The 26,910-nt window shown below is 37.8% G+C and overlaps 1 protein-coding gene across 2 annotated transcripts; it reads right to left on the reverse strand.

The window, feature by feature from the left end:
- Positions 1-268: 268 nt before the first annotated feature.
- Positions 269-26,910, reverse strand: TCTN3 (tectonic family member 3). 2 transcript variants are annotated; one of them, XM_032432469.1, is made up of 14 exons: positions 26,213-26,909; positions 25,926-26,049; positions 25,492-25,610; positions 24,373-24,500; positions 24,027-24,135; positions 23,547-23,662; positions 23,024-23,059; positions 22,238-22,318; positions 21,078-21,203; positions 19,916-20,023; positions 19,375-19,469; positions 18,958-19,111; positions 15,672-15,809; positions 271-2,788 (listed from the first exon to the last, which is right to left on the reverse strand). In XM_032432469.1, exons 1-14 carry the CDS (start codon positions 26,592-26,594, stop codon positions 2,552-2,554), a joined length of 1,953 nt encoding a protein of 650 aa, XP_032288360.1. In that variant the 5' UTR covers positions 26,595-26,909; the 3' UTR covers positions 271-2,551. The 2 variants fall into 2 exon arrangements, with proteins under 2 accessions (XP_032288361.1, XP_032288360.1); XM_032432470.1 differs by lacking the exon at positions 21,078-21,203 and having other exon boundaries at positions 269-2,788; positions 26,213-26,910.

Here is a 26,910-nt window from a genome sequence, read left to right on the forward strand (position 1 = left end):
AGTAAGTCAAAGAGCTGATAACCTGTATAGATAAAAGGGAGGGAACTAAGAAGACTGCATTGTTCTATAGATGGTTTAAAAAATGTATTGGAGGTCTATTACAAGGAGAGTGACTAGAGATAACCATAAAATCTTATTTAAGGTATATTAAGTAGTCTTGTAATGGAAACTTGGTTTACAAGCTAATGAAATTAGCAGAGAGGTAGAGAGGAAGAGAACACTTGAGGTATTCCTATCTTGGAAGAACAGATATGCTGATTTCTGGGGTTTAAAAGGGCATGGTAGAGCACATGAGATGCCACTGCACACCCCCTAGGATGGCTAAAATAAGAAAGACAATAACAGGTGTTGGCAAAGATGTGGAGAATTGGAATACTCACACACTACTGGTGGGATTTCCACTTTGGAAAGTACTTCAGCAGTTTTTCAACAAGTTAAATACAGAGTTACCATATTACCCAGAAATTCCACTCCTAGGTATATACTCAAAATAATAAAAATCCTAAGTCCACAGAAAAGCTTGTACATGAATGTTCAAAGCAGCATTAATCATAACTTCCAAAAAGTAGGAACAACCCAAATGTCCATCAAGTGATGAATAAATAAAATGTGGTGTAATTATACACTGGAGTTTTATTCATCTATGCTACAACAGGAACCTTGAAAATATTATGCTAAGTAAAAGAAGTACAGACACAAAAGGTCACATATTGTAGGATTCCATTTATATGAGACGTCCAGAACAGGCAAATTTATATGGAGACAAAATAGATTAGTAACTGCTAGGAACTCAGGGGAAAGGGGAAATGGGAAGTGACTGCCAATCAGTACGGGCTTTCTTCTTAGGGTGATGAAAATGTTCTGGAATTAGTGGTGATGGTTACATAAATCTGAATATATTAAAAACCACTGAATTGTATACTTTAAAAGGGTGACTTATGGTGTATGAGTTATATTTAACTTTTTTTGGTAGAGGCATAGAATAGTTTCATAGCACCTGGGCATGGGAATAAGCATGTAAATGAAGAAATAGAGGGACCAGATTCTAAGAAGGACTTGTAGGCTGTTGGGAGTAAATTAGATGTCTCCTACGCCGTAATATAGGGTTAATTGTCACATAAGTTTATTCCCCTTTAAGAAGCTCAAACTGGAGACCCTAAATAGTAGCTTTGTGGTCTGTTTTGGTACAGGCCTCTTTGGAGGCAGGGTTGCTGAATTCACATTAAAATCTACATAATGGACTCTAGTGGGAACCATGCCATCAGCTTCCCAGGTCCCAACTCCCCCTGTGCAGAATCTCCCCTGTACAGAAGCACTTCCTCCTCGTTTGGTAGTAACTGCTACAAGAACCTTGCCACTTTCTTCCAGGGAGGTAGGTTACTTTCAGGGTACTTTGGAGCGGGCAAAATGATAAACCCGTCAGAGATGGCTTTTACAATTAGCATTTTCTGCTCATGAAGTAGGATTTATTACAACTAAGTGTATGTTTTATTAAAAGGCAGTTCTAGATTCAGATAATTAATACGCTGTGGAAAAAAACAGACCATCTCCCAGTTCTCTCTGCCTAGCTTTCAAGTCCTCATATAATGAGCTCCCATGTTACTCCCCATCTTAGCACCTATTTTGCCCATTCAGTGTTTCTACTACAGTCACTTTAGGCTCCCAACCCTCTGGCTCCTGGTATCACCTCCACCTTTCCACGCTCCCTCCCAATCTTACCTATCCTGCTATATTTAGCTCCAATCCCAGGAAAAGAACCCAAGTACTTAGATTTGAATGCTATTGTGCTATGTATGAAAGGTTTTTTTCCCCCTCTTTTTAAGCCTCATGCACATAGATAATCATGAGGTGATCACGTCAGCTTCTGTGTGCTGCTGGAATTAGTACAACAAAGCTCTCAATCAGTTTTATTTCTCTCACCACAATGGAAGGGAGGAAAAATACAGAAATGACTGGTAGGATCATTTGCTAGTAAAAAGGGGAGGCTGGGATTCCACATTCATTTTGGAAACTGACTAGAAAGAACTGCTCTCCTCACTCATGCTCCAGCAGAGTGTGGCCCAAGGGAGTGGGGAGAAGCCAGATGAAATCCTTAGCCAGCAGTTTTCTGTTCCCAATAGTCAGCTCCTCTTAAGTCCAGAGGGCATCTATTCCCAAGTTCATCCGGAGGACAGCAGGAGCATGTTCCTTTCTATGCTGGGTCTAACTGTGCCTGTAAGCAGATGGATGAAGATCTTGCAAAACTTTAGTGAGGCATAACACAACCTGAAGGGCTGCAGGAAGGGCTCTTTGTGTTCTTCCTAGCTTGAGAAGAACCTAATGTGTACTTGGTGGTCTGCAGAGTCCTAAGCAGACAGCCATGACAAAGAAGATATTTTTATTGCTTTTTGAAAAATCCCTTCTTTCACATACAAACATTCCTTCAGTTAGGTCCTCTGTTATCTTAAAATACTCACCTCTGGTCATGAGCAGGTATGGACCTATTTAGCCAAGATAAGTAGGCTGTCTCAGAACTTCCCACAGGGAAAATTAAAATCTGATTCTTCTTGTTTCACTTGGTTTCTAGCTTGAGAACTCCAAGTACTAAGAGACACAGGATAAGGATGGGAGAAGCTGAGCCTTTCTGAGAGTCTACTCCTCTGCTGAATGCCACTTTGAAGGGAAAAAAGAAGTCGAATGGCAGTTTCCAGTCTATTCTAGGTTGGCCCCTTGGAGGCTCTGGCTTCTGGGTAATGTCCACAAAGGTCACAACAGTTGTCAAAGGTATTTCTGTTACTTGTTGGGAACCCTGCAGGAAGAAAGTCCATGACAGGTCAGTGCTTGGTACCCATTCATATAGCTCTCTAACTTGACTGTGATTATTACTTTCCCTGAAAAAAGACCAAAACCAAATTGCTCTAAGCAGAATATGCCTTTTTCTCATATTGGTCCTATGTAGTTCTCATTCTATGATACACAGAAAAAGAATTTCTTAGCAGCAGTCCATGACACTAGAACTGTGAACAGTTACACCTACCGCAAGCTGAAAGACTGACTCTAGCTTCCCCCAAATGGGGAGTTGGCTGGTATCAGAGAGGCCAGATGGGGAAACTGTGCTGTTACGTGCTTAGCAGCTTTACCTTATCAAGTCCCAGAAGGCTCCAGGCTCTGAAGCAGCACACATGTGCAAGTAGTAGTGGCAATTCTATTCCATCTTCAATTGCAGAAAGAAATGTGAAACTTCATGGAAAAACAAAGAACTCCGTAATGTAGATAAAAAGCCCATCAGATTCACAGAATCTTGGGGTTAGAAAGGATCCTCTCAACCACCCAATTCAAGTCAAATGAAACAGATGCTCCAGGAAGAAGGGACCTCGTCAAGCTGACTCAAGTATCTGATCGAATAACATGCACAGCTTTTGGCAGGTACAGTTGTAGCCTGATGACTGAGACAAGTTTACGTAAAATAAATTCCTTTTGTTCTGACTCTGTGCTTACCAATCAGACTTCTGATTATAATTTGGCAGTAAATAACATCTTGTTGAACCACAAAGGAGTATTTTCTCCACTCAACTTTGTTTACCCTGATGCTATATACTATCTGCTGTGGTCTTTGGCAACAACAAATACCAGCCTCTGGGAACACAACTTTGCCTGGAATAACCTTTCTAGGTACTTAAAAAAATGGGTATGGGGCCAGTGCTGTGATAATCTTGCATGTCATATTAACTCTTTGGAATCTTTTTTTTAAAACAGTGAAGTTCCTGAGGGACTTTGCACAGAAGTAATGTAACTTCTGAGGCACTGAAAGAACCACATGCATTCCAGGACAGCCTGCCTAGGCTAAGGCTGAAAAGGCAACCTTGACTCCAGCCAGGCATGGAAGACTGGCTGAGACTAACCAGACAAAGAAAATGGGGAGGATAGGATATAACATGGTGGCAGGCATGAGGTAGGGACAGAAAGTGCTTACTGAATGATACCCCCTCAGTGTGATCAGGCAACTACCCCTTCCCCACCTCAACAAGAGATTGGACAATTTAAATAAGAGAAATTCTGGATTTAGGGACATTGGGCATAAAGAAGGGCAGAGTGATGTATGGAACTAAAAATGGGAAAATTATTCTGTATAATGAAATCTCTTCCCTCATCTAGCTCCAAAATGCTGACAGATGGCCTTATATCCACACCCGTCAGTCAGGAATCAGGAGGGTCTTTTCTGGAGAAAATGATGAGTTTCAGCAACAAGTTCCATAACCCCAATAGCAACTGCACCTAACTGCCCTACTATGAAGGCCACCAGTCAGCAAGTCTCATTCATGAGCACAGAGCTTTCAATTAGCTTGACAGCTTACTCTTATGTTGGACAGACAGCTAGGGACTGCCAGATGTATGGGGGAAGCTTCTCACATTAAAGAGAAAAACTGTACCAAATGAGCAGAATAAATAAGCTCAGAAAAAAACAGAGAAGGAAAGATAAAGATGAAAAGTTAAGATCTTTATTTTTTATTTTATTTTTTTAAAGTTTTATTTATTTAAGTAATCTCTACACCCAAGGTGGGGCTTGAACTCATGACCCGGAGATCAAGAGTCACGAGCTCTTCTGACTGAGCCAGCCAGGTGCCCCAGATCTTTAAATATATATAAAAAAGGATATTATGAAATGAAATAGAAAGTAAGAGCTCTTAGATTTTAAAAATGGAGTCAGAAAAAATCAGTAAAAAGGTTAAAAAAGAAAGGTAAGGAACTCTTTTAGAAAGAACAAAAAGGTAAAGAAAGAGATAGACAAAATGAGAGAAAAGAAAAAAAATTAGAGAACCAATCTAGTGACCCTGTAACAGATTAACAAGAGTTACAAAAAGAACAGAGAAAATTGTGTGTGTGTGTGTGTGTGATTATTAAACAAATAATAAGAACTGAAAATTCTCAGAGGTTTCAGAGTAAAAAAATCCCCAAAATTGTTTGGTATAATGAAAAAAAGAATGCAGAAAAAAACCTACCCAAGGCATAATATTGCAGAAGCTTCAGACTACTAGGAGCAAAAGATCTTAAAATAGCTTCTGAACAGGGTGCCTGGGTGGCTCAGATGGTTAAGCGTCTGCTTTCGGCTCAGGTCATGATCCCGGGGTCCTGGGATCAAGCCCCGCATCGGGCTCCCGCTCAGCGGGGAGCCTGCTTCTCCCTCTGCCTCTGCCTCTCTCTCTCGTTCCCTGTCTCTCATGAATAAATAAATAAATAAAATCTTTAAAAAAAAAAAAAACTTCTGTACAATATTGAAAACTAGAAGACAATGGAAGAATGCCTTCAAATTGTGAGTGAAAATCATTTCCAATTTAGAATTCAATCTAGAATGCCCGGTCAAATGATCAATCATAATTGATATGATAATGACAATGATGATGGTTGAATAAAGCTATCCTTAGACATGCGAACTAAAGTAAAAATGTACTTTACATGTGCCTTCTTTTCAAAGAGGTTATTAGATTTTGAGCTCCATCAAAACAAGAGAATCAACCAAGAAGGAAAAAGTAGTGTCTAGTAAACAGTGAATCTAACAGAAGAAGCAAGAGGAATTAGGATGACAGGAAAGTTCCATAACAACTGGTGGGCAATACATAGTTTATACTACACCAGGTAATAGAGGTCACTATGAGGAAAATACATAGGAAAAAGTAGAATTGATAATATCGCATAGCAAGTTCAACTGTTCAGAAAACTGCATTAAGAGAAACTTTAGATTGGAGAGTGTGAGACGTCTTAGCCCTTAGCTCAAAGAAAACTAAAGAAATGAAATATGAGGTAATTATTAATTTCAGAAATGAAAAATTTTGCAAAAATTTAACGACCTGGCTTAGCATATTTATATAATCATAATAATGAAACACTGAATATTGATTTAATAAAGTATTTTGATGTAACTATATTGGGAGAGTGGTAGGAGGAGAGAAACAGGCTAAACTCATCTTTGTACAAAAATAGGAAGTCAATAAATAACCTATAAACTCATGATTCAAGAGGTAACTGTTCAATATTGCTTAGAATCAAGGCGATAGGGGATATCGCATTTTATTTTTTGTTAAGAGATCCTCTTTTCTGGTATTTTTTACTTTAAAAAACATATATATGTATTATTTCGATAAATTATGCAATTATTAATTAATTTGATAAATTATACCATTATCTAGCATTAGTCAAATCTGTAGGGGAACTCTGAAATATAAGGTAGGTTTCACAGTCCCAACAAGTTGTGTTGTCCTAACCCAAGGCAAGGGGGTTGGGCTTTTCTATTCCTGCATCCTTCAGGCATTGGTTAAGGGCCATTTGGGAAGAGGTATATTTCCAGGCACTTTACAGGCAAAGTGGGTTCTAGTAGGGTGAAGGCAGTCTTCCACAAAGACATAACAAAACAAAACAGAAAGGGGAAGGAAACCTCAGGCATACCCACCAAATTAAAAAAAGGAGAGGGTGAAAAACAGAAAGGTAACTGCAAAAAGCAAAATTATAGTTGGTAGTCAACAGGGTATTTATCACGTGTAGGATATAAAATAAATGAATGAAATGCCCAAACTGAAAACCTATCTATTATCCTTGACTCATTCTCTCTCAACTTCCACATCCTAGCAGTCAGGTCCTATCTGTGACACCCCTAAATCTCCTGAACTCTGTCTACTTCCTGCAGCCCTCACAGCCCCCACCTGGGCCCAGGCTATCAGTATCTCCTGATGATTTCTGTAACAGTGTTCTAAATTTTATCTCAGTATTGCCCTATACCTTCCATAAGGGCAGGGATGATGTCTATCTTGTTTACCATGCATCATACCTAGAGCATCCACCATAGTACTTGGCACAAAATAGGCACTCAATAAAGATTTTTTTTTTTGACAAATGAGTACAGGTATTTTTGGAGATAGGGCACTAATACAAAATAGCAAGAGATAATACAACACAAGGAAGAAAGTATGCCACAGCTATTTATTTATTTTTTAAAAATATTTTACTTATTTGAGAGAGAGAGAGCAAGCAGGATGAGGATGAGCAGAGAGGAGGGGCAGAGGGAGAAGCAGACTCCCCGCAGAGTGGGGAGCCCAATGTGGGACTTGTTCTTAGGAGCCTGGTATCATGAGCTGAGCCGAAGGCAGATGCTTAACCAACTGAGCCACCCAGGTGCCCTGCCATAGCTATTTAATAGTCAGCAATTACAGATCACTTTGACCCGTTATTCTCCCCACAACACTGTAATTAGGATCCCTAAAAGTTGTTCTTCCTTCCTTCCTTATTTATTTATAAATTAATATTTCAAATGAAATACTTTTTCTTCATATATTAAGAATATTGCCTCCATAGTTGTGTGGAGGTTTAGAACAAATACAATCTAGTAGACAGTCCATAATTAAAAGGAACCTGAGGGGCGCCTGGGTGTCTCAGTCGTTGTGTCTCTTCGGCTCAGGTCATGATCCCAGGGTCCTGGGATTGGGCCTGCATCGGGCTCCCTGCTCAGCGGGGAGCCTGCTTCTCCCTCTCCCTCTGCCTGCAGCTCCCCCCGCTTGTGTTCCCTCTTTCACTGTGTCTCTCTCTCTCACATAAATAAATAAAATCTTTAAAAAAAAAAAAAAAAGGAACTTGAATCCTCTTGCCAGGTCGCTGGATAATACTGAATGTTATTGACCCATTTTAGAATTTGTGTTTTAGTACCACATGAAGAAAAAGGTTTTTAAGTTCAGTGTGTTTGTTATACATAAAATCTGAAGACTCAAGTTTTTCTATTTGCATTTTAAAAGTTATGTATAAAAGTTATGTATAAGCAAAATTAGAGAATTCACTCTTTAATGAATGTGTAGGAAGAACATTGGGAAAAAAAACCCCACCCTCAAAGTCTGGTCATCTCATTTCTTTTATCAAAACAAACAAAAGATAGACAGCCAAGTCAGCACATTTCTTTTACTGTGGATCCGGTTCTGTTATGTATGGTTGATTTAATTTATTTCTACCTTAAACTATAATATTTTATGATGTTTATTTCCGAAATCACTACCAATAATTCTGTTTTAACACTTTGTGAGGTTTAGGGGCTTTATTTGTTTCAATCCAGCTTACATGCAGCAAAATCCTTTGTCCCCAAATATGATTTACTTTGTAACAACATGAAAAGTCTGGATTAGGTTTCATTTGGCTTTGGTAATAATAAATACACCTGATATATTACTATATTACAACTTTATAATCACAAATTTTAAAACATTATATGTTAATTCTCTATGTCAAATCATTACAAATGAAAAGAAAAAAACTATTAGAGGAAGAGCCATGGATACCATCTCTTAGATTTACGTTTTTGTAGCTGCACATTTCATGAACTAGAACAATCCATCTTTGCTCAAGTATATAACTCATAACTGAGCTCTGAAAGCTCCCTATTTTACATACAAGAGCTTTGTTAGATACAGGTATTGCAAGTATTTCCCCTTAATCAGTGCCTTTCATTTTCATTTTCCCTGTGTATTTTCGTTTTAGCTTTTTATTGAGGTATAATTCATATACAATACCATGTATACATCTTCAGTGTTCAGTTCAATGAGTTTTGACAATTGTATATGCTATACAGACAACACCCAAAACAAGATCTGGAATATATCCATCATTTCAGAGGGTCCTTTGTGCCTCTTTCCAGTCTATTCCCTCTCTCCCAGAAGCAACCACTTTCTGATTTTTATGACTGAAGATTTATTTTTGCCTGTTCTTAAACTTTGTATAAATGGAATCTTAAAGTGTTATTTGTGTGTGTTTAGATTCTTTCATTCAAGACAAATGTTTCTGAGATTCATCCATACTGTTTTGTGTATCAGTAATTCAGTGTTTTGTTGTGAGAATTCCAATATGTGAATATACCACAATTTACCCATTCTCCTGATGATGGATGTTTGGGTTGTTTCCAGTTTTGTGCTATTATGAATAAGGCTGCTATGAACATTCTTTACAGGTCTTGTTTTGGATAGGTTTCAATTTCCTTTGGATAAATACTCAGGAGTAGAAGTGCTGGGTCACAGGGAAGATGATTATGTAAAAGACTAAATGGTTGTAACATTTTTCATTCCCATTAGCAATGTATGAAAACTGAGATTTCATGTAATCAGTCTTTTTGATTTTAGTTATTCTAGTAAATATTCTATTGAATTCCTAGTGGGTGGTATCTCATGGTTCTGATTTGCATATCACTGATGACTAAAGACTTTGAGCACCTTTTCACATTTATTGGCCATTTGTTTATCTCCTTTTGTATAGTTATCTGCTCAAATCTTTCCATTTTCAGTTTGTTTATTTGTTTATTTATTTTTGGGTCCTTGCATTATTTATTTGTAGGCATTCTTTTTATATTTTGGATATTAATATTTTGTCAGATAATGCATTGAAAAGTATTTTCTCACAAACTATAGCCTGCATTTTCACTTTCAAAGAGGTGTCTTTTGATTAGCAGATATTTTAAATTTCGATAAAGACCAATTTATCAAATTTTTAGTTTTATGGTTTATGATTTTTGTTTATCTAAAAAATATTTACCGACTTCAAATTTGCAAAGATATTCTCCTATATTTCTTTTAAAAGTTTTGTGACTCTGGGTTTCATATATAGGTTTATGATGCCAGCCTAAGTACTTTTTGTGTATGGAGTCAATTCATTTTTTTCCCCAATATTTATCTAGTAGTTCTAGTTTTATCCAGTTATTTTAGCACCCACTGTTTTTTTAAAAAGTCCTTTTCTCGTTGAATTGATTTGTGGATCTATCTTTGGGCTGTATTTCTCCTCATTGGTCTATTTGTCTACCTTTATACCAGCACCACACTGTCTGAGATTCAGAGTAGATCCTGAAATCAACAGAGTAAGCCCTCCAACTTTGTTCTTCTTTTTCAAAGTTGTTTTGGTTAGTCTAAGTCCTTTGCATTTTCATGTAAATCTTAGAATCAGGCTGTCAATTCCCACAAAAATGCCTGCTAGGATTTTCTGGGGTTTGCTATTCATTCCATAAATCCATTTGGGAACAGATATCTTAATGTTGAGTCTTCTCCACGATCACGGTATATTGCTTCATTTCTTTAGGTCTCCTGGAATTTCTCTCTATAATGTTTTATAGTGAACAGGCCTTTTGCTCTTTTGCTAAATTGGTTCCTAAGTATTTTATGTTTTTCATGCTACTGTAAATGAAACTGAATAAATTCATCTTTAAAGTCACATCTAGTTATTTCTAGTGACCTTAAGAAAGTTTATCACACAAGCAGTAAATCATAATGTAAAAAGTTAAGACTATTGGTAAGTAAAACTGAGAAATAAAAACACCATTATTTCCACCTCTAAGAATACCACTACTAACATTTATATCTTGACCTATACACACAGACATCCATGTGAAATCATATTCTGCAGGCTGTTTACTAACCTACTTAAAAAAAAAAAAAAACCTGTACCTTTTCCTGTTAATAATATTTCTTTCTAAAATATAGTCCATACTCAAGTTTCCCAACTATCCCAAAATGTGATTTACATTTGTCCAAATCAGAATCCTATGCAAAAAAATGAACTGCATCTGACTGTTTTATTCATGAGTCTCTTTAAATCTAACACAATCAGGTATGATGATTTCTATTATGATGATTAGAACTTACTTAACTATAAAGCATATTGTAAAGGCCCATGTAAAAGTAATTTTTCCTCATGTAAGTACATGATCTTTAGGAAGTTAGGTGATATCTGATATTGACACTATAACTTTAGGAGAACTGATGACTTAAATAAAGTGAAATTAAGGAGAACAATAATTTCTGGGGGAAAAAAAGAATTCTTTATGTACAATATTCTGCTAGATAATGTACACATTATTTCTCCATATTTTCTTAGGGCCAAACACATATTTGAGGGAGAAACCAATGAAAAATTATAAATTTCCTCAGTATTTTAAAGATGTCAATGAAATTACCAAGATTTTCAAATGAGTCAAAAAGAACAAATATGTTAAAGAAAAAATGTGGTTAAACATCATGTATCAGGGAGATATCTCAAGTGGTTATATATTTTAACATATGGAACAATGAGCATAACTTTCACAATTCTTTTTTTTTTTAAAGATTTTATTTATTTATTTGACAGAGAGAGACAGAGAGAGAGGGAACACAAGCAGGCAGAGTGGGAGAGGGAGAAGCAGGCTCTCCGCTGAGCAGAGAGCCTGATGCGGGGCTCGATCCCAGGACCCTGGGACCATGACCTGAGCCGAAGGCAGACGCTTAACGACTGAGCCACCCAGGCGCCCCCAACTTTCACAATTCTTAACAACAACAAAAAAGAGGTAAAAAGAAAACAACCCAGTGAACTAAGTAAAGTTCTTCTATAAAGGCTATTAAGAACTATAGAAGGGGGTCAAGTACTTCTATAGTCTTATCATTCATTAAGAAATAGAAGCAAACAGTGGTTGATTGACCCTTGAAAAAGGAAGACTTTAATGACAAACTTTACAGACTGTCACAATGACCCAATGGTGGTGATCCAATCCAGCCACTTCCTAGCCCTTTCCCTTATAGCAATTATTTCTAAAATCAGTAAATTTCATTCTTATTTTATTTAGTTTTCTTTATCTTTCTTAGTATAGTTCTTAGTCTGGTTTTAAGAAATCAATAAATCCCTTGAAACTATATAAAGAATATTATGTGTCTGTGCATTTTTCTAGTAGGTGAATAGCTTCCAACAGATTCTCAGTGGGGTCCATAAGATTAAAAACCACTATGACAGAGCTAGATTGGCAATCATTCTAGCATATGCTATGATTGATATATAAAACACTGCCAACCCTCAGTTATAATAAATAAGAGGAATTATTAAATAATATAATTAGCTTTAAAATGTAGTCACAGATGCATTTTCTCCAAGTGTTTTTCAAATTGCAAATTGTGACCCATTAGTGTCTAGCATTAAACAAAGAACAGAATCAACAATAGAATAGACAATATCACACAGTGCATTGCATAAAATACTGTTTCCTAAAACTTTTGTTTCAGCTTTATATATGTGTGTGCTATAATGTGGGTTGTACTGTAAAATATATTTCTTACCATGGGTGATGGCCAACAAAGACTGAAAAATACTGCTCTAATGCCTGCTTATCTCTTTGGTTTTTTGCTTTAAACCTTCTTGATATGCTACTTCTATGCAAATTTGGAACCAAAAAAGTTATGATGATAAAAATAATGATGATATGATGAGCAATATTTACTGAGTATTCACTATGTGCCAGGAAATATGTTTTACTTTTATGATCTCATTTAATCTGTATAATCCAATGAAATATTATTAATCTCCACTTTATAGATGATAAAACTTAGATTTAGAGAAATAAAATAACTTGATTTAGACCTATGTCTCACTGACTCAACACCCATGCTCCCTAAACTGCAAAAAATAGGTCTCCTAGATAATCTAAAAAGCTTGATAATCCATTTAAAGATAAAGATGAATTGAATATTATAATTCTATAAAGGTTCAGAGCCTTGATCCTGTGATGCTACATTGTTCTTGTCACTCACTTATTGTTTTGGTTTTGACTGATCTAGAATATTCTGCAAAAGTAGTTGTTTCTTTCTAGAGATAATTTTCTTTTTAAATTAAAAAAGTTTCTATTCAGGGGCGCCTGGGTGGCTCAGTCGTTAAGCGTCTGCCTTCAGCTCAGGTCATGATCCCAGGGTCCTGGGATCGAGCCCCGCATCGGTGGGAAGCCTGCTCAGCAGAAGCCTGCTTCTCCCTCTCCCACTCTGCCTGCTTGTGTTCCCTCTCTCGCTGTGTCTCTGTCAAATAAATAAATAAAATTAAAAAAAAAAAGTTTCTGTTCAGATAGCAGACATATTATATTTTATTAATTCCCAAACTTAAAGATCCCTTTAAATGCTCAATTAGTACAAAATTATAAGCAGCAAAGTACCATGTAAGTAAATCCTATTTACTTCATGGGTTTGTTGTGAGGATGCAACATTTATTAAAAAAAAAATTGTAAAAAACACTACCAGTAACTATCACTAAGTAAATGACAATAAATGTTTAGCTATTATTATCATACAAGAAGACAGGGAAGTCTACACAGTGTTTTGCTTAAATTCTTCCGTGCTTTGTAGTTTGTCCCTGGGGACTTTCCAAAATTTTGCTACTTCACTTTCTATAGTGAGAGGAATTTAAAGTGTTTCTAAAGCAACATCTGTACAATGAAGTCATTCAGACAGCTCAGTTCAAAATTTAACTGACCACCTAGCAGCTTCATCCCAAGCGTCATAAACACAAATGCTTACCGCTCTAAGCAGATAACCTCAACGAAAGAGTGGGATGGCTAAAGGTGGGTAGGCGCAGGTTGTGTGAAAGGGGCACTCTATTTAAAAGTGGAAACCACCATTCAGTGACAAGAGATTTTATGCCACGCAGGACTGCAGGATCACTATTGCTAGATTTTCAAGAGAAGTCAGAAATCTGGATGTCAACATGAAATTTCCTCATTTTTAAATGTGGCACAAATTTAAACAAAACAAAACACTGTGGGCAAAACGAAACAAGTGTACAGGCTAACTCTAGCCCACAGCCTACAGTTTGCCACCCAGCTTTACTTCTTTGCCATCACTCAGATACACCAAGCTGACTGACACAGCCTACGTGAGACTGCTATCAACTATGTGGCCAGTGGGTAGGGAGAAAATCATAGAACATTTATCTTCTGAAAGTTTAACTCTTCTTTTTCCTTTAGAAGCTTTGGGAACATGTACACTAGCTTTCTCACAATAGTCTCTTGCTATTCTAAGAAAAAAATTTCACAGGAAGTCCTGAGAAACAAGCCTGTGTGGATAAGGGTTTAAAGTTAAGGACAAATATGGGGCGCCTAGGTGGCTCAGTCATCAAGCGTCTGCCTTCGGCTTGGGTCATGATCCCAGGGTCCTGGGATTGAGCCCCGCATCGGGCTCCCTGCCTGCTTCTCCCTCTCCCGCTCCCCCTGCTTGTGTTCCCTCTCTTGCTGTCTCTCTGTCAAATAAAAATAAAATCTTAAAAAAAAAAAATCTTTAAAGTTAAGAATAATCAAAATATAAACACATAAAGAGAAAAGTGAGTATGTTTATAGGACTTCAGGAGAAAATTTCCACTCATGACTGAAGAAGTAAAAAAGTCTTTCAATACAGATGATAAGTCTCTTTATTATAGAAATAAATATTCGTATTTGCTTAACTTTTTCTGATATGACACTATTGTTTCACAACTCCTTTTATGTTTATAGGGGCATGGCAACTTTCATGAGGGCGAGTTTCTCAAGTCAGCCCTTAAAGTGAAAATTTTTGTATAGTCAAAATTACCTTTGTACATCCTTTAAATTGTCATAAGTAAAGGCACATGATTTTGTATATCCCATACCACTTCTCAGTAAGTTCAACACAGTTAATTTTTGCTCCATGATTGGAATAGATACTGTCTTGTTACGCATGAATGAAGCACAGCTGAAATTCTCAATTGTCAACCATTCAGGCCAGTTAGATGTGAATGACTGTAAAGTGTGATTTTGTAGAGGGGGAAAACTAACCCAAAAAGCTAACCTCTACTAAGTATTAGAATAAGATAATGATTAAAATATCTACATAAGAGAGAAGAACTGGGTCGCTTCCATGCCTAAGAGAACCACAGATTCAGAGAAAAAAGAATAGTCCTGTGGGTATCTTCCCAAACTACATAGGTACTTGCAAATAAAGATACAGTTTAGAAAAATAAAACAACATATTCAGTGTAGGATCTGTAACAGATTAAAAGAGTCTTACAGAAATAGTGCTATTTTATTCAGTAAACCAATACAGAGAAAAAATGGAGTGCTCTCACTAACAATTTCTGGTAACCTGAGTTTTAACCCCATTTGTAGGCAAAGAGAGCTAAGGTACTCAACCCTGTTGTGAGAAGGAGCTAAAGATATTTTATTTCTGGCCTAAATGTAGTCTCTAGTTTCTTTCTTTTCTGGGATGTAAATGCAATGACATATAGGTAATAATTTCAATTAGTTTTAATTTTCATTAAAAGTTAATAAACTAGCATGCAATTTATATGTGAATCAGTTCACTGGGACTTAATCATTTTTGTTTTCACAATTCTAAAGCTAAGGATTAGATACTAAAATCAAGGCAGATGTGTTAAAGGTGAGCTAACACACATCATAAACAACAGGTATATGTTTACTACATAGTAAAATTATTTATTTTAATGGAGTGCAACCAATCAAGAATTGATGACTACCAACTAACCCCAGAAATATCTTTAAGCAATCAACGGGCTCAGAGACTCTGATAAGTATGTGACTGTCACACTGAATGCACAGTTATGGAAAATGTTTTCTGTAGTTAAATCAACTGGTATAGTAACACTGGTATGATAATTGAAAAGAAATTAACCTATACTATAGCCTGGGTTCAGGAAATTAGAAGAGAAAACAAACTGGGGAAAAGGATATAGATTGTGTTTATCATGACAACATGTTAATTTCAATAAGCAGGCAGGTAGGATTGACTTAAAAGCTGTGTCAGCTCACTAAAACCAAATGTTGGCTGGTAGCATAAATTGGCTCTCACTGTCAAAAGCTTATCATACAGCTTATAAGACAACTAAGCATTGCAAGATAAGCCACTGCCAGGTAAGCCATGACTTACCTTTATGGACTGGCACTGGTATAGGAACCGGGCTCCGGACACATGAGCTTGTGGGTTGGACTGGAGGCCTACATATGCCCACAACACCTGGACCTCCAGGGAAACGGGTATGACACAGCAGGAAGTACAGCGTACAGCCTGTAGAAGGGTAAAGAAGCATCTGTTGAATTGCTGATGGTCGCCTAGTCAGTTACCATGCATTAAGTAGCCACTGCTTCTTAAACATTATATATAACAGAGAAGGTAATATGACTTAAGAGAAAGAACACAAAAGTTCACAATAGATCATACCATTGTCCTGGATCTTAAAAAATTAATATTCTAAAACGGAAATGGGAAATGACTAACACAGAGATTAATAAAATGTAATAAAATGTACAATGGCTGTAAGAAGTGCTCTATGAGTGATGCATAGTCAGTGCTGTGGAATGCCAGAAGAAACAGCCACTTCTGGTTGAGGATGGCTTCATGGGCCTGGGATGAGTAATATGTGACTGGAAGGAATGGTGATGATAAAGGAAATTCAGGTAGAGAGATGGCATATAAAAAGGTGTGCAAGTAGAACAGCACATGATGCCACAGAGGGACATTCATTGATTAACCTGCGTAACAGTGACTGAGTGTCTTCTATGTGCTAGGTGTGACGGAGGCATGGCCTTGAGCAGACCACTTGAGTGAAGCAAAGGATTTGGACACGGAAGCAGTGAAAGGTTAAGGAAGACATTTCAGGATTAGATTATGACATCCAACCAAGCAGTCTGACTCCAGGAGGATTAATTCTAAGAGGTAAGAAGGATTGACGGAAGTGAGTTACTATAACTTAGCAAATACAAACTATCCTCAAATATGCCTTGTGCTTTTCCAGCTTCATACCTTTTTACAGTAAAGCTCAGACACTGGCAATAACATATATAAACTAGGAATGGGGGAGACAGAACATATTTAAGTTTACTTTATTCAGGAATTATCAAAATGTTTTCCAAAGCGGCCGCACCATCTGCAGTCCCATCAACAATGTCTAAGGGTTCCAGTTTCTCCACATCCTTGACAACACTTGTTGGTGTCTATCTTTTTAAGTATAGCCATCCTAGTGGGTGTGAAGTGGCATCTCATTGTGATTTTGCATTTCCTTAATGGCTAACGGTGTTCAGCTTTTCATGTGTTTGTTCCAAATATTTTTAAACATCTTTCTTTTCATTTATTCTATGTTAGGAATACTTTTCTATGTTGACAAATCTTCTTTGAAAATGTGATTTTAAAATATAAATAGTAGGTTAAAGAAAAAAAAAAGAATAAAGAATAGTTCCAGTATAATCTCAACCTTGTCACTAACCATCCTCTTCCTACTATGCTCAGTCACAATCACCCCAAACCACAATTCCTTTGTAGGGCTATACTGGAGGTTTAAGAGAATTCAATTTGACTTCAGTTGCCCAAAGGCTGGATCAAGTACATGTGTTTACTTATCCCTCCCATCTTCTTAAGAGGAACAAAGTATATAAGGAATAAAGTCATAATAGTGCTGAGGAAGGGAAAAAGGGCACTTCCAAAATAATTGCTAAGGAGAAAGGCCTTTCGAAGTCTGAACCAAAACTCAAAAGTTAAAAAAAAATAAATTGGTTATCTTTCACAATATAAAAATCAGTGTCTGCATGGCAAAAAACCGTAACAAAACAAAACAAAAAACCCAACAGAAATGAAGTCAAAAGACTAATGACGAACTGGGAAAAAATATCTACAAATCATACCACAGAAAAAGGTCCATTTCTCAAATTTGCAAAGATTTCCTATAAGTCATAAGACCAATAATTCAATAAAAATAGGCAAGGAATATAAATAAATAATAGTGAATAAAATACAAATTGTTCAACCATGTATCAAAATATAGTGAGAGAAAAATAAAACTCTCTTACTCATAGTGAGAGAAAAATGAACTATACTGGGATACTATTTTTCACTTATGAAAAAAGATTAAAGTTTCATAACACTGTTGCTGAGAGTAAGGGGAAAAAGCAGTCTCACAGATGAATGATGGGACTGGATACTGTATGTATGGGGAATAAATTGACATTATTAAAATTTTAAATGCATATACCTTTGATCTAGCAATTCTACTTCTAGAAGTTATCATATAGGTTTATTCTCTCATGTACAAAATGGTGCCTGAGCCAGGTTACAAAATGCCACATTGTATATAATAGCAAAAGACTGAAAACAAACTGAATGTCCACCAAAAACACTGGCTAAATGAATTCTGGTTCATCCATGTAATGGAATACTATGCAGCTATATTTCCCAAAGAATGAGGAAGCATATTATGTACTGATAAGGAAGAAACTCTAAGATCAAGTAAAAAAAGGAAGGTGCAGAGCAGTGTTTATGATATTATACCATTTGGATTAAAAAAAAAAAGTACAAGACTATTTACTTGTGTGAGCATGCAGGATCTGTGGAAGGAAAGAAACTAGTAACTTCAGTTGCCTGTGTGGAAGGGAAGAGCTGTCTGAGAGAGAGATTTTTATTTTGTACTTTTTGAATTTTGAGCCAAGTGTATACATTACTTACACAGAAAAATAAACAACTGAAAATTAGAAAAGAAAATTAAAGGTATGGCTGACTACAGTGAGGAGATAGGGGGTAGGCAAGAGGAAGAAGACAGACTAGCACAGCAGATTTACTTATTTTACCTGGGTTGGAGTCAAGAGATACACCCGTTGGCACTGATCTAGGAGGCCACCAGGAAAAGTAAAAACAGAAACAGCTATGTGTGGTTCCTTCCAGGGCAGGGGTTGTTGGGATTTTTACTTTGCATTTAATACCATTATACATAGTTTGAATTTTTAACCTGTTAATGTATTTTTATTAAATGTAAATATGTAAACTTTTATAACAGAAAGAACACAATTTCAACCTGAAAGAATCTATGTTGACCAAACATTCAAGAATATAAGAGAATATTTGAAATATATATGAAATAAATACATTTATTTTTCTCTTACTATGAGTAGGTTGATTGTGAACCACAGAACAATCTCTACCTTCAAATATTTTTCTACCTTCAAATTTTTTTTCCAAGTAAGGAAAATAAGTTAGGTATAAACCTAACCTGAAATAATGACTTTAAATGGGCATGATTTCTTGTACTCTTCCTTTTATGACTACATTATCTTCCTTCTATGAGAGTCCCATCATCTATAGAAACAGGGCTGGTTTTAATTCTGATATCCATAATTTACACACAAAACGGGAAGTGAGTTTTTGTGAGAACATGTATTTCTCTCCTTACTGAAACACTGCAGTTCCTGCTGAGAATCCTTGTCCACTCTCTCTTCTGGGCTGGGACAGCATTACCAAAGATGGCAACATGTTCTGGGCTGGTCTTTCCATGAAGAGTCTCATAAACCTCCTGCTGTAAGTGGCTGCAGTCCACCTTTTTCAGCCTGAAATGAAACACCACGGAGGCTGGAGTCCAATGCTAACATATTAATCCAAAGTTTAAAAATGATATTATAAAATAAATAGAGAAAATAATCCTTATTATTAGATATAGAACACTGTCAGAAAACTTTCAGCAGTATTAACATTATTTAGATTATAAAACTACTCCTAACTAGCATTGTCATTCAAAATATAAAAGTTGTCATATCGACATATTCCCTAGAGAGACAAAATTGTGGGAAATGATGTGGAAGCAAAGAGTTACCTGAGCTTGCATCCAGATACTGCATTCACTCCAAATTGTACTTCATGTCTCTTAACAGAGCAAATTCCATCACCCTGGCTCTGTAAGAGGGTCATCTGAGGTAGAAAGCGATGGTCAAGGAGAGTGTAACAGAATAAAAAGAAGGCAGATTGGAAAATTTATGCTCTTGTTTCCTTAACACTATATTTGACCAATGTCACGACACTGTTCAAGTCACAAATACGTTTTTTTCCTCTAGTAATTAAAAAACACACAGAGGCAGTAACTATTTTCCCAAAAAATGGCTAACCACATCGCAGTATAAAAATGTTTCATTAAAACAAACAGAAATGAGTCATGATCCTTACCTTCATCAGTTTAACACATTTTAAAGCCTTTGGTAGCAACAACTTTGAGAACATAATGTATTAATGGTTCAGTAAAGAAAGTCCTGAATACCTAAAAAAATCAGGGGACCCCAGAATTGGGAAACCCAAAACATCAGTAGCCACAGCTTTTCTCATTAGGCTGTAACAGGCTACACAGCTCCAGAAAAGGATACAGAGTGACTTATATCGCCAGTTAGGACCAAAAGTGGCTTCCCAACAATATAGCCAGGATTCCCACTTCTAGGACCAGTAGGAGAAGCAGCTGTGCTCTGTTGAAAAGCCTGCAGAAAGAGTGAAGGAAAGTCACCTACAGAGAAAAGCATGCTCTCACACCTTCCACTGCTTGGCTTCATACCCTTCTTTATGGCAATGCAGTAAGTTAGCTGCACCAAACAATCTGGCTCCCTTCCACAGTGGAGCATTTTGCAGAAGTGTCTTGCAAAACTTCCGTGTTTTACTTTTTATTCACTAAAATAGGTGCTGAGTGATCTAAAAATTGAAATTCACTACATGCTACTTCTACCAAGGATTATAACCAAGGATCGACCAACCCTGTTTCTCAAAAATTACTATCAGTTGATGCTATGTTCAGCCTAGCTGAAATGAGAGGAATTTAAACATAATTTAGAAATATCTTTTAATTAACTACAGATGTTCCAGAGATAAACTGAGAGGCATGAGACTTGGTTGATCACTTGAGGGCAGAGTGGAGAAGAAACATGATTCTGCTGGGTTCAAAAAGAAGAAAGTAGTAGAAGAAAGCCAGAAGATGGTGATCAAGATTGGAAAGTTAGATTAAGTGGGAAATGAGTAAAATGCTGAATGCTGTCACATTGTATTTTGACATGTTCATAAATATATACAAGTAAAAATTCATTATAAGTATATAAACTCAAATAACGCAGAAATATAGAGTAAAAGTGAAAAACAAACAAAAATCTGCTGAATGCCCAGAAATATGAGAAAAGCTAGTTAAAGAATTTCTGTGGGAGGTAGGCTGAGTTTATGATTCAAAGTGACTATTCAAAAAAAGAGTTTGGATTTGAGACAAAAGTCCTGCTTCACTGGGGAGCCAGATAATGTGAGAAAATGCTACTGAATAAACATTGCTGAATCTCTGTCATTTGTAGTTAAATTATGAAATACGAAATGTTGAGGCCTCAACTGACAGATTGAACTAGGCCTTCATGTTCTTTCTTTTTTTTTTTAGGCTGGTTGTGGAACCCTAGGCCTTCATATTCTTAATCTATTTTGCATGTATCACAGAAGCACGGGCACTATTTCTAATCCAGTATTTCCTCCCCTCTCAATCCCCTATAGCAGAAGGGCTCTAACCCTGAAGCGAATGAGAAAGTGTTGTTGTAAGGAAGTGCCTGGCTCGACAGTCAGGTTGGTTTGTCCAAAACTGACAGAGACTTTCTGGATTCCAAAAGTCCCATTGGTCTCTATCTCATAGATGACCTGAAATACAAAAGTAGAATTAATAAAAATTATTTAATGGGCCAATTATACCGAAGATTTTCTGTCTTAATAAGAGTTTTATTATAAGTGAATGAGGGTACAGCATAGTGGCTAGTTTATTGTATATTTGAAAGTTAAGAGAGTAGATCTTAAAAGTTCTCATTGCAAGGAAAAATGTGTAACCGTGCGGTGATGAATATCAACTAAACTTACTGTGGTAATCATTTCACTATATATATGTGTGTGTGTATATATATATGTATATATGAAAAGATGTTGTACACCTAAAACTAGTGATATTATATCTCAATAAAAAAAATAACTGAATGAGGGAGACTAAACAAGTAATCTTAAAAATGCCAAACACAAATACCATGAAAAGACAGAATTCATAATCTATCTACACATGCAAAGAGACTGGATAGAGCTCTTTGAAAGGGTTCATGGGAGAAGTAAGTTTATGGTAAGGATTGAAAGGGAAGAAAAATGAGTTTTGAAGATGTGCAGAGGACGTGAGTAGAGAAGGAGCATGGAATGGACACCCGGTTTACTTGGCTCTCCCAATGTCTGAGGATGAATGAAGATAATAGCTGGAGATGGAATTCATAAGCAATTGAAGGTAACCTTAGATTTCTGAGCAGTCTTTACAATGATGTTTAAGATAATTCTTCCTTCTGTAGGGTGATCAAAAGGGAGAATGGAGGAAAAGAAGTTGACTCTTCTATTTTAGATTTTCAGATGATACTGATTTTGTCAACAGAAGAAAATGTGGTAAGAACTATAATAAACCACAAGTGGGTAAAGAAAGAGGAGTCAGAAGTAACTGTAATCTTTTGTACGTGAAATACTAGAGGATGGTAGTAATGGAAACTGAAATATGGTAGGGAGGAAGGTGATGGGCTCAATTCTTGACATGTTAAGTTCCATGCACAAAAATTCATGTGGGGTTGGTCTGGTACTTAATGGAAGATGAGGCACCTTTGGTAATGTTGATCAACAAACATCAGTCCAGAATCTGAGGTCAGCGTCCTCACCTGGTAAACCACATTCTGACAAGTGTTTCCAGACAAGAGAGGAGAACCAGCTTGTGAGATAAGGGTTACAGGAACCTGGAACTAGCAAGGGAAAGAAGCAAATCAACTGAAATGAAAGCAGTATTTTCTCTTCTAGCTACGTATTATGCTGAAATGAGTATTTTTCATTTTTGACCACCTTCCTCTTTCCTTCCATTGCCAGCCTACAACTTAAGATCAAAAATCATTTTAAATCAGCACTTCTCAAAACGTATTTCTCAGAACATTAATTCCACTAGATATAAAATAAAGGTTCCGTGGTCAAATAAATTTTACAAATTTGTGTGTTTTGTTTTTTTTTTTTAAGTTTTTATTTCCTTTAAGTAATCTCTACACCCAGTGCGGGGCTTGAACTCACAACCCCAAGATCAAGAGTTGCAAGCTCTACTGAACCAGCAAGGTGCCCCCAAATAAATTTTAGAAATATTATATTTGGTATTCCCCTCTTAGAGAGTACCAAGTCCCTTCAGCACATTAAAGACTCTAAGAAGTCCACTCTAAATATAGTATTTAACTTTACTTAACCCAACGTTTCCCAAACTTATCTAACACCTTATGAATTCGTATTTCATGTGATGCTTATTAATCATATAGAACATACACGGGAAAACAATGTTTTAGATTCACACTTAAGAGTTTGATACATCACACATAGATTTCCTTTCACAATTAGTCTAGATTGAAATTGCCTCAGATGCAAAAGGACCAAATAGTCTCCTTCCTTTTCCGTGATAAACAGTGTCATACCTTCATATTCTGCAGATCAGTCATACCTTTTGGAACCTAGAAAAAGAGAAGAGCAAGAACCGTGAGTGTGCATACACCCTCAGAGAAAATCTCCAGGAGCTTGTGGTTTCACGTGTGGGGAGGAAAAATCAACATATTAGAATGATTCTTCTCTTCTACCTGACTCTTCTTTATACTAAATGCTATGAGTAAAGCTGAGGAGAGGCTGGGCTACGACACACCTACTCTGTGCAGAGCTCTACTGAACAGCAAAAGCAAGAGGTTTTGGTGAGATAGTGAAATGTCATCCCTTGTCACCCTCCCAAGCCAATCCCATTATCCAGGAGGGTAGAATCTCTTATCCTGGATATATCCCCCAACTCTTTCATCTTTCTTCAGAGGGTAGAGTTTCTGGGCCCTCTGTTTTTTATGTAGTTCTTAGGCATTCTGACTTTCAGTTCAGTGCTTTATCCACAACCCAATAGCAGGAAGCATGCTGACTTTATATCCACAACAGTGACAGTGGGGAGGGAAGGGATACCACCTTCAAGACTGAGAAATTATAGTAAGAGGCAGCATTGAGGGCTGGATCCAAGGTGCAGCTACTTGTCAGGTTCTTGAAGAAACGAGCACAGGTTGTACTTTTACTCTCCAGGAAACCTTAGAACACAAAGAATTAAGGGAGTGATAAAAGAAAAAGCCCATTTTATTTTTGTGAAAAACAATTTTTTTTAGGTTTTTTTAAAGTGATTTCTAAGAAAGCCCATTTTAATTTTTTTTAAAAGATTTTATTTATTTATTTGACAGAGAGAGACATAGCAAGAGAGGGAACACAAGCAGGGGGAGTGGGAGAGGGAGAAGCAGGCTTCCCGCGGAGCAGGGAGCCCGATGTGGGGCTCGATCCCAGGACTCTGGGATCATGACCTGAGCCAAAGGCAGATGCTTAACGACTGAGCCACCCAGGCGCCCCAGAAAGCCTATTTTAAATGGAACAAAAACGTTGGCACTTCTGTTTTGGACTCACCTGCAGGATTGCTCTCGGCACAGAGCCCCCCAGCTCCAACTCCCGCAGGCTGCCTCAGCAAGCTGATTACAGACCACTTGGGGAAGTAAGTCAAAATGGGGTCCCCAGCCTGAACAAAGTATAGTAGAAATTTATTCAAAGTGAGATTGGACTGAACTCCACCAGCAAAGAAAAAGTAGAAACAAAAATTAACTCAAGCGCTTGTGAATGTGCATAATACTGTCTTCTAAAAGAGCTTGACAGTGGTTGACCCAGTTGCAGGGGTGTACCTTAAAGATACCTGGTCAACTGTCAGCCATGAGGGAGAAACCACACCAAACAATCCCATCCCTATCCCCAGGCTCACCCTGTAATGAGGTGGTGGCAACTGGGTTTGGAATGTTGAAGTGAATGATCCACCTCCAAACTCTGTAGCCAGGGTCTCGAAGTGGGTTGCATTGACCTTTTGGAGCTTCTGGAAATAGTTTAATTTTGCTAAAATGTTTTTTAAAAGATAAGGGGTTTAGATAAAAGAAAAATATTTATTTAAAAATATCTGGCACACCAAGTAACTGCTTTTAAAAAGTATTCTTATTGGGGCATAATACATACACAGTAAAGTTTGTAAATGCACTCATCTTAAGTGTAAACTCAAAAAAATTTTTACACATTGCTATACTTTTATTCCTACTACTCAGATTACGTTATAGAACATTGTCCCAGAAGACTCACAATCAATAATACTCCACTTTTAAAGATAATAATTCTGATTTTTATCACCTTCTACTGCATGTATATTCTGTTAAAAGAACTACTGTTTTATTATTAAGATCTAAGGTAAGAATATGGCCAATGAATGCCAGGCAGTTCCAAGTCCCTGATGCCAGGAATGTGAGTGATTAGCAATCTGTGATGAAAACAGGAGGTTCAATAATGCTCACATTTGCCCCATACCAGATTAGTCTCTAGCGCAATAAAATGGTACTGTTTCTGTTGGAACATGGCAAAGTTAGAGATAACATTAAATTTGTCCTCTCCTTCCTGTTTCTTCTAAACTTCAACTGACCAGTCCTAATAATAATGTTTCCATCTCTCAAGTATATGAATTTGTTATGTTTCCCTCCTTTCACTTCATAATTTCTACATTTAAATTTTCAGACACTCCAAAGAGGTATATTCTCTAATAAGTCTATAATTTATATTAAAACAATATAGAAATCTATTCAAGTTCCTGCAGCCATGTCCTTACGGCTAACAAGGATGACTGAAATTAAAGTTCTGTATGGGTTTTCTGTTCCACAGCCAAGAGGGCATAAGAAATTGCAAATGTTCACTAATAAGAGAGAGGGGGCAAGCAGAGAGGTAGAAAAGGGCAGATGATAGAAATTCAACAGACAAAAGAAAAGTTTAAAAACAAAAGTTCAGACACAAAGCCAATTTTCAACAAATGTTAGGTAACAAGAATAGCCAACACATTTCTACTCACAGTTGTTCACATGGACACAAAACTGCCTAATTCCACTTGAATCCATGAAAACTCTTGAAGGAAATGGGGAATTACTCCTGAAGATAAGAGAGTTGTCCACGCACATCCAACTTGAAGACCTGAGAGGAAACAGGATGAAGAACAGATTAGAAGCGGAGGGTTAGGTCCAAAAAGGTGCTGCATGGATGTCAGTCAATGCCTAAGAGAGGCCTCCTTGGGCGGCCACAGGCCAACACAAAAGTCCTCTTCTATTGGACTGCCCTGCTCTAGAGAATTCGAGGAGGAACTTCACTCCTGGGAAAAACCAAGGTAATTTCACTTATAGAAATGGAAGTGGGGGCTGAAGGCAGGAAAGGTAACTCTTCCTACTTCCAAATATGACCTATTCTAGGGTCCCAGTTTTCTTAGGATTCAACCGGCACACGGCAGCTCACCTCACGCTGCCTGGAAGGCAGAAGGAAAAAACCGTCCTCGGATGGAGAAGATAGCAGTCCTTGTCGCAGCAGCAATTTATGTCGCAGGTACCAGGAGTCAAGTCACAGACACAGATCGGTAAGACTATGAAGATAAAGCAGAGCGAACGGGATGAGGATTCCCAAACTTCCAAGCGCGAATTCCCCTCTTCCGATAGCCCCACTCCTCACTTTGTGGAAATCCCCTTTGCTCACAGAATTTTAAGATCCAAGTCAGTGGTTTCCATCCCCACATCTCCTCTCCTCACCTGGGAAGAGGTCTGCGGTCCCATTCCCAGGTGCAGAGGGGGTCAGGACCGTAGGGCCCACCGTAGAGATCCCAGACACAGGCCAGGGAGTTTCAGACCCCTCCGTGGAGGACTGAAGGGTCCCGCCCGGCGACGCTGGCCCCACGTCCGAAGGGGTGGGCACAGCCCCTAACGGGGAGAAAGAGGGCTGAGGCCAGATGCCCTCGGGGACCATCAGGAAGAACACCTGCAGTAGCGCGAGCTGCGAGGTGCACATGGGGCGAGATGAACATGGGGAAGTCAAGACCCCTAGGAGATTAAAGCCGGTTTCAGCGGTCGCCAGGCGCTTCGCTAGAAGGTGGATGGGAGGAGTCGCATCTCGTCTGACGTCATCCGCATGCATCTGCTCATTGGCTCAAGGCGATGGCTGAGAGCTCTCCAGCCAATAGAAAGCGGCGTTGTTACACTCTTTCCAGCAGCTTTTAGTGTGCGCCCTCCTCCTTAGGCCAGGCCGCGCACCGCCTCCGTCGCTTGGTAACGGCCAAACTCGCGGAGGAGCTCTTGCCTCTTCTCTCCGCTAGGTGACAGTAGAAGGTCAGCGGAACGAGAGGGGCCGCGGAGTGCCGCGCGGGAGTAGCGGCCCAAGGACCGAGCCCTTCCTCCAAGAGGGAAGCCCCAGAGGCTGGAACGAGAATTGCTTATCTTTTCCACCCCGGATT

Source organism: Phoca vitulina, unplaced genomic scaffold (assembly GCF_004348235.1).
Source record: "Phoca vitulina isolate PV1807 unplaced genomic scaffold, GSC_HSeal_1.0 scaffold48, whole genome shotgun sequence".
NCBI classification, from domain to species: Eukaryota; Metazoa; Chordata; class Mammalia; order Carnivora; family Phocidae; genus Phoca; species Phoca vitulina.